The sequence below is a fragment of the Martes martes genome (assembly GCF_963455335.1).
Source record: "Martes martes genome assembly, chromosome: 15".
Classification (NCBI taxonomy): domain Eukaryota; kingdom Metazoa; phylum Chordata; class Mammalia; order Carnivora; family Mustelidae; genus Martes; species Martes martes.
The window spans coordinates 1,406,860-1,420,008 of record NC_137903.1 but is presented as its reverse complement, the minus strand read 5'-3'; the positions used below and the strand labels follow the sequence as shown (position 1 = coordinate 1,420,008).

At 45.7% G+C, this 13,149-nt stretch overlaps 1 protein-coding gene across 1 annotated transcript in view; it reads left to right on the top strand.

Annotated features, from left to right (window-relative positions):
• ASH1L (ASH1 like histone lysine methyltransferase) overlaps positions 1–13,149 on the top strand; it is a 190,086-nt gene that overhangs the window by 81,460 nt on the left and 95,477 nt on the right. Inside the window, exon 4 of the mRNA XM_080825089.1 lies at positions 6,481–6,582. Within this exon, the coding sequence (XP_080681215.1) occupies positions 6,481–6,582 (102 nt within the window). The remainder of the gene's footprint in view (positions 1–6,480; positions 6,583–13,149) is intronic.

The following is a 13,149-nucleotide window of genomic DNA, read 5'->3' as shown; positions in this document are numbered from 1 at the left end:
CTTTTTGTTTGAAAAAAGTATATTCACTGTAAAACCGTAATAGTTGAAGTATACTGTATTTTTTTCTTATTAACTGAAGACTGTGCGCATTGATCAGAATTTCCTAATTTATGACAATTTCACTAGCATGATGTATAAAGATACACTCAAGAGTGAAGTGGGAGGGGCTCCTGAGTGGCTCAGTGGGTTAAGCCTCTGCCTTCAGCTCAGGTCATGATCTCAGGGTCCTGGGATCAAGCCCCGCATCGGGCTCTCTGCTCAGCGGGGAGCCTGCTTCCCCCTCTCTCTCTGCCTGCTTATGATCTCTCTCTCTCTCTGTCAAATAAATTAAAAAATAAAAATAAAAAAATCTTTAAAAAAAAAGTGAAGTGTGAACATGTGGAGATGAGGTTAGGAAATTGTGGGGCTTTGTGCCGTTTTGGGGATTTCCAGAGGAATTCCATTTCAGTGAATGTTCTGATTTGGGCAGTATGAGAAATAGCCTAATTAGAGGGAAAAAACAGACTGTTTAGGTTAAAAATCACCAGTGTAAGCTCTGAATCTTTCTCTCTTGCAGTGCATTTAATTGGTGGGTCCGATGAAATGTATTGCTCTCAGTAACTCTGTTTCCCACAGTTGGAAGCAGCTGTTTTTATCATGGCCCGAGCTTTTCTCTCATTGCTCAGCTCACTCAAGAGAAGCTTCCAGGGCTCCTGAGCTGCGAACCGTAGCAAAGGATTCAGAACTTGAATCTGGAAACAAAAAAAACCCGATCAGAACGTCCAAATTATTTGGTATTTTATGTTCGGATTCTTTTACTGTGATATTCATTTGTATTATAACAGTTTTGATTCATTCACTGATCAACAAACACTGCCAGTCGCCTTTACTTGTAAATGATAATTAAAGCTTCTTTCCTCACATTAAAATTGTACATGCATTAGTTTTGGTGGGCAGGAATGATTTAAATCTTGGAAACTAGTTTTAAGTATGTGGTTTTTAAAAAGATTTTCTTTCTTTATTTATTTACTTGACAGAGAGACACACAGCAAGAGAGGGAAGACAAGCAGGGGCAGTGGGAGAGGGAGATGCAGGCTTCCCGACGAGCAGGGACCAGTCTGGGGCTCGATCCCCAGACCCAGAGATCATGACCTGAGCCGAACGCAGACACCTAACAACTGAGCCACCCAGGCGCCCCTAAATACGTGATTTTGAAATAAATGTATATCATCTATAAACTTAATCTGTTCTTCCATAGCTGACCCAGAGACATTTCCAGCATTAGACCCATCAAACGCAGGTGCCTGGCTGGCTCAGTCAGAGGAGTGTGGGACTCTTGATCTTGGGGTCATGAATTCCAGCCCCACGTTTGGTGTAGATTACTTAAGAATAAACTCTTTAGGGACCCCTGGGTGGCTTAGTTGGTTAAATGGCTGCCTTCGGCTCAGGTTATGATCCCAGCATCCTGGGATTGAGTCCCGCATCGGGCTCCCTGCTTAGCGGGGAGCCTGCTTCTCTCTCCCTCTGCCTGCCACTCTGCCTGCTTGTGCGTGCGCGCACGCTCGCTCTCTTTCTCTCTCACTGTCAAATAAATAAATAAAATCTTTAAAATTTTTTTTAAATTAAAAAAAAATAAACTCTTTAAAAAAAACAAAAGAAGGGAAGAAAGAAAGAAAGAAACCTCAAACAATCTGCTCACCCAAATCATTCCCTAATTTCTTAGGTCTTCAGTGCTGAGCTCTTAACAGGGCATGACCAGAATTCATAACTGTAAATTATGAAAATTTTCATAGTGGATTTACGTTAAAGAAATATATGTTTTATCCGACCAGCTGTTGGTTTCATTCACTGTGTTCTTTTGTTAATTTACATTTCGAAATTCCTCCTTTTTAGCCGCGGATACTCCGGGCTTCAGTGGAGTCGTCCGGTTGAATTATTATTCCAGTTTTTTCTCTGTGATGCTTTCCACTCCCCACCCCCCAGCTACTGTCAATGGGAATTTTCTCTTTTTGTGTTGGTGTTTCTGCCCGTGTGACTCTGCCTGCACACCCGGGCGTCTGTAAGTCTCTCTCTTTCTCCTAGACTGGTCTCCGTTCCTCCTGCATGGCCATCAAGCAAGTTCTCTAGTGACAGATCTCCTTCAGAGGAGCGTCTTGGTTTCCACCCATTTTTGTTTATAATGGAAAGATTTCCAGATTCTTGTCTCTTAAAATCCAGTTATGTTCTTTTTTTTGGTTTTCTCAACTTTCTGTCTTTTTTATCCATGATTTCATCTTACAGTTTTGCTGAATAAGTACCATCTTTGCCCCTTTCTGTCTAATTTGGCAAAGATGTTTCCCCAAAATCTGTCTTTATGTTTAAAAGTTCACTGAATGGTGGCCGGGTAAAACCCAGAGACAATGTCGTCAAAACTACTTCCAAGGCTCCCTCACATGTCTGAGTGTGTTCAATTCCTTAGTTCCCTCATTATTTTCCTAATTTATTGGGAGTTTATTTTCAGTTTTCCTCCGTACTGGTAGTCTGCCTCCTGTTTTACACGAAGACCTGTTTTTCCAACTGAAGGAAAGGAGTGTACATGTAATAACCAGCTTACGTGTGTGCTGAAGGGCAGTTTTATTTGGGTACTTCTTTGGTGATTTTTCTGTCATTTCTACTTCATTTATGTGTGTGGCATTTCTAAACATGTTTCCGAAGCTGCCGGATACCCGAGTAATGAGACACTCAGTAGTGTTTCTACGCAATAGTTTTGTGAATTGAAGAATCCCATTTGTAGTCTGTTTGCTTCTGAAATATTTCAGGATTTGGCTTTATACTGTGTTGAGATGAGAAATGATGAGAACTCTCTGGTAAGTACAAGTGTATGGATTCTCCACGTGTCTTCGTTGAGGGAGCACCAGAGTGTCTAGAACCGGAATCCATACAAGCCTCTTGTCCTACAAGGAGCGGAGAGGCTTCCTGCACCGCCCCCCCCACCCCCGCAGATCTGAAGCGACCCCCAAGGAGATGGGAACAGACCCGCACCGTGAGCCGTCGCCGCCCCGAGGAGGCCGCCGTGCAGGGGACGTGAGAGGCAGCGGGGGACGCAGGCAGCCGTGCTCCCCGGAACCGAGCTCAGCGAGTCCTCGTGCCTCCTGCGGCCACCGCGGGCTGGACGGATGGCGTCCGGAGCATCACCTGGTCCTGGAGAAGCTGCGCACAGGGGCCAGTGGGCTCAAGATGCCCTTCGGGGAGGCTTTCTCCCTCCTCGTGCGAGGCGCCGCCTTCCTCTGCGTCCTCGTCAGGTGCACCTCTTGTGCCGGCTCTTCTGCACGCTTGCCAAGGGTGCTTCGTAGTCTGCACCAGTTCCGTTTCCGAATTGGGCGCGAGTCCCTGCCCTTCTCCGGTTGTTACCTTCATGTTGAATAGTTGCCTGCACGTGCCAGGGGCGTTATTAAGTAATTAGGTCAGTAAATTTACTATGAACCCGAAGAGCCAGTGTATGGATGCTAGTGCGACATTTATAAAAACGCTTTCCATTTTTTACATGACTTCCCTTTGGAATTCACACAAGCCTTGGGACTTGGAGTGCTTTACGAAACCAACCTCCAAGTGCGTTTGCCTGCCTCCATCCTAAAATCAGAGCCAGGGCTCAGACTCGGGCACCTCGGCCCTTGCCGATGTGCTTAACCACCCACCACACTGCTCCACCCCGCGCTCTGCTGCCGCTTGGGAAACGTGCATTTGTTGGTCTCTTGAAACACACGTGCTTGTTCTCTCTGGTGTCGCGTTGCTCTTCCCCAGCCACGCAGCCGCGCAGTACGTTTGCGGTGGTGTCGGAGGTGACGTTTGCAGATCTCGTAAGATGACGTTTGCAGATCTCATCTGATTTCTGCTGTTAGGCCGGTCTGAGCGTCTTTAACAGGTTGCTACCTCATGTGTGTAAGTTTTGATCCTCATTTTCCAGTCTTGATCTTGGTCGCTTTACATCATTAGGTCAAGTTTTTCAGGAATTGTTATCATCTTACTGTCCTGTAAGCACTGATATTAAATGACATACGGGTCTAGAGCTGATGATTACCGAACCCTAGAGATCTGTGTCTCGGGGATACATCCTTATTCCCCTTAATTATGGAACATTGTTAAGAACATCTCTGCTTTTCATGAAAAGGGAATTCAAACAGACTTTTAAAGTGAAAAATGAAAACCATCCCGAGTGACATTTTACCTCAGTCTCCTGTTACATCCTAAGAACGGGCTGCTGGCCTCCCTCCCTTTCAGGAAATGAAAAGCGGCTCAGAAGCTAAGTGAGCTAAGCCATGTCTCTCTCGGTTGTTTCAGTTTCTCAGGAATTGCTGTACAAGGCGGCCAATAACGGTCTCCGGGGATCTGACCCCCCTTCCGCCTCCCACTGCCTCCTCTGCAGCTCCAGATGCCACCAAAAGACCGAGCTTTGAAGAAAGCGCCTGTCCCTCTTGTACCCTGAGGTGGGTGAGGCCAGGCAGGGTGATTCTCAGGATATCCTGATGATCAAAGGTACAGTTGAAGCCTTCATCGAGACTTTCTTGAAGATGACCAAGAAATGTGGGAAACGTTGCCCAGTAGCCTAGAACCTGAAGACGGGAGCTCGAGAACGGACGGTGCGCGCCGTCTGACACGCAGTGCAGGATGACGTTCAAGACCCTAGATCCGCTCCTTGAGGGCAGAGACCTGTACGCTCTTTTGATCCCCCCCTCCCCCCCGTGTCTAGCGGAGGACTGAGCCTATAAAGGGGCCTCAGCAAGTGTTCGTTTAGGACCGAGAGAGAAGGCTTTATGAAAGTCCTCTCCAGCCTCTCCTTTCCGTCGTAGTTAACCGGAGGTTGTTGGCTCTTCTTCCCCAGAGTAGTGACAGAGAGTTCACTGAGGTCTCAAGCTTCTTGGCCACTGCTGTCTTCTGTCTTGGCTGTGTGTCTGAGTTGGAAACACTTTATCTGTCCAGTGTATGAATTTTGCAGTATTAATACTTAAAGTTATGTCTTCACTGATGCTAGGCTTTTACCTCTCAGATATTTTTATTGTGGTATTTAGCTTTTTAATGGAAATCTTATCTGAACCACAATCTGAGGGGGGGGTTACTGTACTGTTGGTTTTTAAAATTCGTTTTGTATTTATTTTTCAGATTCAGCAGTAAACAGTCTTGCTTCTTGATTAGATCTGCTGTTAGTCACCGCTGTGTTTGAGAACTAGGATGTCCTGTCACATGTCAGTTCCCAGAAGCCTAACGCGCTGCTCTCGAACGGCAGCACACGGCCCCGTCCTCACTGAGCAGCGCTCAGCGGGCCTGTGAAGCAGGTGTACACTGGTGGGCTTCAGACGCTGCGTAAATAGGACAGCTCGGGGTTTGTTAGGTCTCGCAGAGAAAGGGATGCGCTGGAAATGTAGCCCCTTTCAGTTCTTCTGTCCTCGGGTGGTTCTCCCTTCGCTTGTCACGTCTTCTCTCGGGAGTTAACTCTCGTTTGGAGGGACATCTTAAAAATCTCATCTTCGAGTATTTGATTTCTTGTACCTTTTGTGGTTCTAGTTATATGTAAGGCTTTTTATTTGTAATGTCTTTTCTGGTTAAAAGTGAACATTTCGCAGTACTGCTAGTTTTTTTGACAGACAGGAGATGGACATTCATTACTCTCAACAGCTGGCTTTTTTGGTTACAAGGAATACAGTATCAGAACCAAGTATGTTTTATCCAGAAAAATAATCCTTCTTGAACAACAGACTTTTCTCTCGAGTCGGAAATGTGTTAAATTATGCTGCATTGATTTCAGGTTTTGGCGAAAAGTATTTGACCTTTTGAAAGGAAATTGTTTCTTTGTCTTTCTGAGCTCCTATATACATAAACCAAGGAACCTTATGTGTATAGCTTTAAAGTAGGTTTGCTGTATCCATAGATAAATTAGTCACCAGTTCTCCCCAAATATGCTGTAGAGGAAACACACAGACTAGGAAAGTGACTTTGTGCAGTAAGATAGCACGTACGGGTGTGAGGTCTGACTCTGATGCTCACCTCTGATTCTGGTAAATGAAATGCTCAGGGTGGACCTGCTTTCTCACATTAGTCGTTCCTAATTAATTGTATTATAAATGCTCTTTGTCAGTTCATATGATGAACTTGAGTTGATAATTGGGGACAGATGTGATTAGAATATTGCTAATGACCTTTATCAATAAATGTCTTCATATGTTTCGTAGTAGTGATACATAAAAACTAAATCGTGTCCTCTGCTCATTCTTCCACTAAAACTAGTTTTCCGCTCTGTTAAGGAACAGGAGAAACTCGTGTGTATGAGACTGTGAACCTGTGTCGAGAGCACACAGGTGGCTTGTCCTCTGCGTGCTCTCCGCTTATCGTCAGCTCAAAGTCCCGTTATTGCAGGGAATGGCCGTGACAACGACTAAAATATGACAGTTCTGACCCAGAATGGTTTGACTTCAGTTTTAAACTTGAATTTTCCTATGGTTTCCTATGGTCTTTTCCCTCTCTCTCTAGGTTCTCAGCCGCCGTCAGAGAAGTCTTCCCAGCGACCGTCAGAGAGCACAAACTGCAGCCCTGCCCGAAAGCGGTCGTCATCTGAGAGTACTTCTTCGACAGGCAAGTACTATTTGTTTTACCAGACGTTAACTGAATTTCCCGTCTGTTACTTGTGAACAGACTTACAATATGATACTGTGGACTTTCACAACATAAATTACAGTTTGTGCTTACGTACAATGTTGTAGAAAAAAGCAGAAGCGCTCACGGATGTGTGAGTGAGCAGAGTGTGCGCTAGACCACAGTCCCGCTCCTCCCCTTCGTGCTGCTTGCACGCACGCGGGCTCATGCACGCGGGAGCCGTGGCTCTGAAGGGGGCTGGGGGCACAGTTCTGAATGACTGGGATAAGAGTAGGCAGACACAGAAATAGAGGTTTTAAAAGTTGGGTCGAGGTACAAGAGTGTGCAGTGTTATAGGGCATGTGGATTGGAACTCTTTAATAAGGACTTGGCTGTGTGTGTAAAATGGCCTTAGTAAAGCCGTAGTTTCCAAAATAGCATTTACAGATCCCTGAGATACACAAAACAATTTATGGGGTTGTAAGAAGAATCTCTGTTCATCTTTATTTCTAACCTCGACTTTTAAAATGTGTAATGTTTACGTATTTTAAGTATGTATAACCTCTTTAACCCACTGAGCCACCCAGGCGCCCCTGTATAACCTCTTAATACAGTATATCATATTCTGTAATTCATACATGGATTTAGATGATGCTCTCAGTTTTTCCTTTTTACTGATTGTGTATTTATAAAAACAAAAACAGGGGCACCTGGGTGGCTCAGTGGGTTGAGCCTCTGCCTTCAGCTCGGGTCATGATCTCAGGGTCCTGGGATGGAGCCCCACGTCGGGCTCTCTGCTCAGCGGGGAGCCTGCTTCCCCCTCTCTCTCTGCCTGCCTCTCTGCCTACTTGTGATCTCTCTCTGTCAGATAAATAAATAAAATCTTTTAAATAAATAAATAAAATAAAAACAAAAAACTAGAGGGCTATATGTATATATTACAGGTATATATACAGCTATCTTATGTATAAGATGTACAAATATCTTATAGTTGTCCGTCCTCTGTCTGAGGGGAACGAGTCAGTGTCATCAGGAGAGGTGGGCAGTGGCAGATCATTCTAGGCAGTGGTGGTAACATGTGGAAAGGGGAGAATAGTGAGTTGAAGAAATTAAATAAAAGAGCCAGTGTGTTTAGGGTAAAGGGACTGAAGGTGGGGCTGGGAAGGCAGGTAGGGAACCTGAATAATAATAGGAGCCACTGAAAATTGTAGACAAGGAAGTGCATACCATTTCTTGGTTTCCGTCCTGTATTTTGATTGGTAGATCACTTTGACTTACGGTCAGAAAATCGAATTCCTTCATCAGGTCAAGGCCACCCAGTCAGATGCTTGTTGAATTTATCCGATGATGAGTTTCAACATATTTGAAGCTTCTTATTAGCAGCATTTGCCAGAGGTGCATTGAACTCGGGCATCCGTGAGAACTTTGTCTCTCAGGGTGCTCTGTTTTCATACTGCTTCAGGGAGACTCTTAGACAGGGAGTGGCTGCTTTTGATGGTGTCGACCTAAACCAGGGTTTAGCAGACTACGGCCTATGGACTGGATATGATTCAAGGCTTCCTTTAGTGCAGCCCTCAGCTAAGAATCTTTTTTACTTTTTTTTTTTTTTTTTTAAGATTTTATCTATTTAGGGGCACCTGGGTGGCTCAGTGGGTTGGGCCTCTGCCTTCGGCTCAGGTCGTGGTCTCGGGGTCCTGGGATCGAGCCCCACATCGGGCTCTCTGCTCAACAGGGAGCCTGCTTCCTCCTCTCTCTGCCTGCCTCTCTGCCTACTTGTGATCTGTGTCTGTCAAATAAATAAATAAAATCTTTAAAAAAAAAAAAAAAAGATTTTATCTATTTAGAGAGAGAGCCCTAGCGGGGAGAGGGGAGTGGGAAAGGGAGAGAATGTCCAGCGGGCCCCCCACTAAGCCAGAGCCTGATACAGGCTCGACTCCACAACCCTGAGATCATGACCTGAGCCAAAAACCGAGAGTTGGACACTTAACTGACTGAGCCACCCAGATGTCCCTATTTCTGGTATTTTTTTTTAAAGATTTTATTTATTTATTTGACAGAGATCACAAGTAGGCAGAGAGGCAGGCAGAGAGAAGGAGGGGGAGAGCAGGCTCCCCGCCGAGCAGAGAGCCCGATGTGGGGCTCGATCCTAGGACCCTGAGATCATGACCTGAGCCGAAGGCAGAGGCTTTAACCCACTGAGCCACCCAGGAGCCCCCCTATTTCTGGTATTTTTAAAGGATCGCTTAAAAAGATAAAGGAGGAAAGAAAAAGTGTATGTGAGACATTATATGTGTCCTCGAAGGCCTAAAATATTTACCATTGAGATTTTTACAGAAACAGTTTGCCAGCGCCTGAAAAGATAGAATAAGATTTCAAGGAGATAGCCACAAAGAAAATCACCAAAATATTTTACTTTAGTAAATAAAAGGAATAATACCCAGGTCCATGAAGTTACTCTTACCGTAAGACCGTTTTATTCATTTGAATAAATATTTGAGAGTTATTCCGATACTGAGCATCGGAGATACACACACGCACAAGATAAGGCTCCTGCCCTCAAGGATTCAGACATAATCACCAGAGAAGGGCACGTGACATTTTCTTGCAGACCAGTGCGCCGAACATGGCGACACACAGAGGAACTCCAGCGCTTAATGTGTGCGTGACTCAAGAGACTTCCCGGAAGGTGTGACACATAAACTACTGTCGTTTGTGTCGACACGTGGGACAGAGTGAAGGGTGGGCATGTGTTAACACAAAGAAAGGCACAGAACCGTAACAGAGAACACTGGTTTTGGAGAGCAGGGCGTTGTGTGATGTTCCCGGCGTGTGAGGGAGATGATGTGACTGCGGTGGAGAGCGAGGCTGCGGAAGTCACAGACGGCCCCTGTAGGGCGCGGGCTATTTTGTTGTTTGTTTGTTTGTTTGTTTGTTTCATTTGAAGGCCTTGAGTCTTTGCTGTAGAGGCAGTTGGGAGCCACTGAAGGATTTTGAACAGGAAAGATAAAAACTTCGATATATTGTATAATTCAGTATTGGGTAGACTTTGCAGTGCTGAAAAAGGCCCAGAACTTCAGGGACTGGAGACAACAAAGTCTTCCTTTTGTTCCTACCCTGTGACCCTTGTGGGTCCTTCCAGGCCCCTGCCCGGCAGAGCCTCCATCTGCGGTGTTGCTGGTCTTGTGAGGGGGGGTGAGGGCCATAGGAAAGCCCTGAGCAGCTCTTACAGTTTCTGCCCACGTTTCAGTGCTAAAGCAGGGGGCGAGCATACGTCTTCTGCGGAGGAGGTGTGGGGGGTACGATGTTACGGAAGGCAGGGCAGCAAGGACTGATCCCAACAGCACAGTCTGCCGCACACGCATTTTGGAAAAGCTCTACAGCCTTCCAGCGTGGAGAATGGAACGGGACGTGAAAGGCGCGAAGAAATGCATAGGTAATGGCTTCGGGTTTGGACATGTTCAGTTTGAGCAGCGTTTGGGCTGTTGACGTGAAGGTGTCGGTTAACCATTTGGAAGTGGTGGCTCGTAGTTTGAGGGGGATATCTGGAGGAGATGCAGACCTAGCAGAATGCGATAGAAAGTTTAATCTGGCAGTGAGTGAGCTAACCCAGCGAGGATGGCAAGAATGCAGATTTAAGAAACGTTTGCATTGGAGGGAAGTGGCGGGAAAGATGTCAGTGATGACATAAAAGTTTTAAATAGATTTTTTATATAGAAAAATCGAAAAGTATGAGAAGCCTCTTGATGTCAGATGTCACAAAGAGGCCAAGAAAAATTAGGACAGAAAAGTGTTAATAATTGGGAAAATGATTTTTATAGAACTAGTTTGCAAGTGGAGAGTTAGAGCAGTTTGGCTCCTCGAGAGGAGACTGCTAGAATTCAGGTGGCCTTGGTCAAAGTTCGAGCTCTTTATTTCCAGCAACGAGGTAAATGAGATGTACTGAGCAAACAAACTTCTTGCTACCTAAAACTAAAAATACGAGATAAAATTCAGAAAGCACTTCTTAAAACATTGCTGAACTTTGAAATCAATAGGAAAGCAGAAGTTTGTAGAAGGCTTGACTCAACAGAACTTAAGAGTGTTGACCCTTGCCATCTGCCTGACTCCTGGTGGCAGCGAGCCTGAGCGGCACAGAAGTTCAGGTCAGGGGCACCTGGGTGGCTCAGTGGGTTAAAGCCTCTGCCTTCGGCTCAGGTCATGATCTCAGGGTCCTGGGATCGAGCCCCGCATCAGGCTCTCTGCTCAGTGGGAAGCCTGCTTCCTCCTCTCTCTCTGCCTGCCTCTCTGCCTACTTATGATCTCTGTCAAATAAATAAATAAATAAAATCTTTTTTAAAAAAAAAAAAAAAAGAAGAAGAAGTTCAGGTCAGGTTTCCCTGCATAAATGTGGCATTTACCAGGGTAAGAGCAGATGGAAAGAAACCCATCACAGAAGAAGGCGGTTCCTCGTTTCAGTTTGGCTTTGTGAGGAGCAGGAAAGGAGCTCCTCTCCACAAGCTCATTCTCATCTCCTGTCTCACATGCACTTTTTTTTTTTAAAGAATTTATTTATTTATTTGACAGAGAGTGAGAGAAAGCATGAGCTGGGGGAGGAGCAGAGGGAGAGGGCGAGGGAGAAGCAGACTCCCCACTGAGCAAGGAGCCTGACTTGGGGCATGATCCTGGAATCCCGACCCGAGCCGAAGGCGGCTGCTTCCCACCTCTCTGCATGAGCCACCTAGGTGCGCCTCACATGTGGACTGATACTGCCTCTGGGACGCAGAAAAAAGCTAATGAAAATGTGCTGTTGAGTGGTAGTGCCCTGAGTTCCTTCCAAAGCCAAAGGAAGATTTAATTCCTATTTAGTATGAACCCGAGCGTTTTCAGTGAGTATATCCTCAGTCTCGGTTGACCTAGCATTCTCGTTTCTCCAGCAGCACAAGAGTGACAGCCTTTATTTTGCATTCAGAAGGCAGATCACTGAATCAGAACTATGTCCTAACCTTCGAGTTGTAGACAAAGAAATGAAATATGCGTAGAGACTATCTGTTTAGTAATTGAGATATATAAATGACTGAATAAATGCAATTTTGTACAAGACATCTTATGGTCCATCCTTGAACTAATCCAAAGGGGTAAATACACTAAAGGGCTAATACATAAAAATACTATTTCACTGATGGCGACAGTCATCGTTACGAACGCTGTTGTCTGTGACCTTAGCAGAGTCTACTGGGAAACAGGACAGTGGTCCGCCTAGACTGACTCACGGTGTGGAAGCTGGGAGCCGAGGGCAGATGTTGTCAGAGAGAGCCCGGTGGCATGCGTCCTGCATTTTCCAGCCCAGACTTGGAAATCAGCATGTTCTTTCTTCCGTGGGATTCTTTTTTGCTGGAAGCAACTCACTGAGGGCAGCTCCTATTCAAGAGGAGGAAAATTAGATCCACCACCTGATGGGAGAGAAAGCAGAAGACTCAGGTGCAGGTTGTAATAGCTCCGCAAGCAGTCGGACTGCTGCTTCGGGGCTGGGAGATGAGGTTGGCTTAGCGTCGAGTGGCTCTGGTGGCACGACGGGAAGCGGATCGGTTCAGGAGCCGGACTAACGCGAAACCTCGTTTTCTGGTGTGTGGGGAGGGAAGCGGAGAAATAGTAGATGATGTGGCCCGAGCGTGGCTGGCAGAAGTGCTGCCGTTGGGTTGGTGGTGCGGGTGTATGATGTTGGGGAGGTGACTTTACGGTATCACGCGCTGCGCTCAGTAGTCTGGAGGGGCCAGGTTGAAGGAGAAGGTAATGACTTGGGTTGTGACTGAGAGTTGGAGAAATCGGTGAAACATGCAGAAGTAGAGAACTAGAAAACCAAGCTTTATTCGGAAGGTAGAACTTGGGGCATGGTCAGAGTGTAGGTGGTAGGTGAATGAATTGCCAGGAAGTGTGGAGAGTTCACCAGAGTGAGAAAATGCTCACAGGCTCCAGCCAGTGTCAGAAGGAGGCGGTTCTCATTGTGGTCATCTTCAGGTAAAATTGAAGATCGGGACATGTACTCTGATCATTGAAACTGTGAGAATAAACATGGGGCCGGGGGCAAGTAAGTATGAAAGGTAAAGACAGTGCTGGGGGTTAGGGACCTCTGCGGTTAAATCTGATAGAGTTGCAAGTAATCGGAAGATAATCCAAGTGTATTCTCAGAGAAACCGTGGAGGCCCGATTTTAAGAAGTGATGATGTTTAATGGCTCTGAGAATTTGAAATTTGAAAAATCCTGAATTTAAACAAGACTACTGGATATCATCTGAAGGGAGTTATTGGTAATTTGAGAAAAATTCCAGTGTGGTCTGATAAGATCGAATCTAGAATACGCAGGGCTTGTAAGGGGTACCTAGAATAGTACCACATTTTAAACGCACACAGGTAGGAAGTCCATCGATGAGCTTTGGAAAAAAGTATGACCTGTGTTCATTAGTAGTAAACGACTAGGCATCTTGGGAAAGGGCCCAGGTACGATCTGATGTTTACAAATATTGCAGAACTAAGACGGTTTACCAGGAGAAGGTGAGCATTTCCCACATTCTGTGTAGGGAGGTGTGGTAGG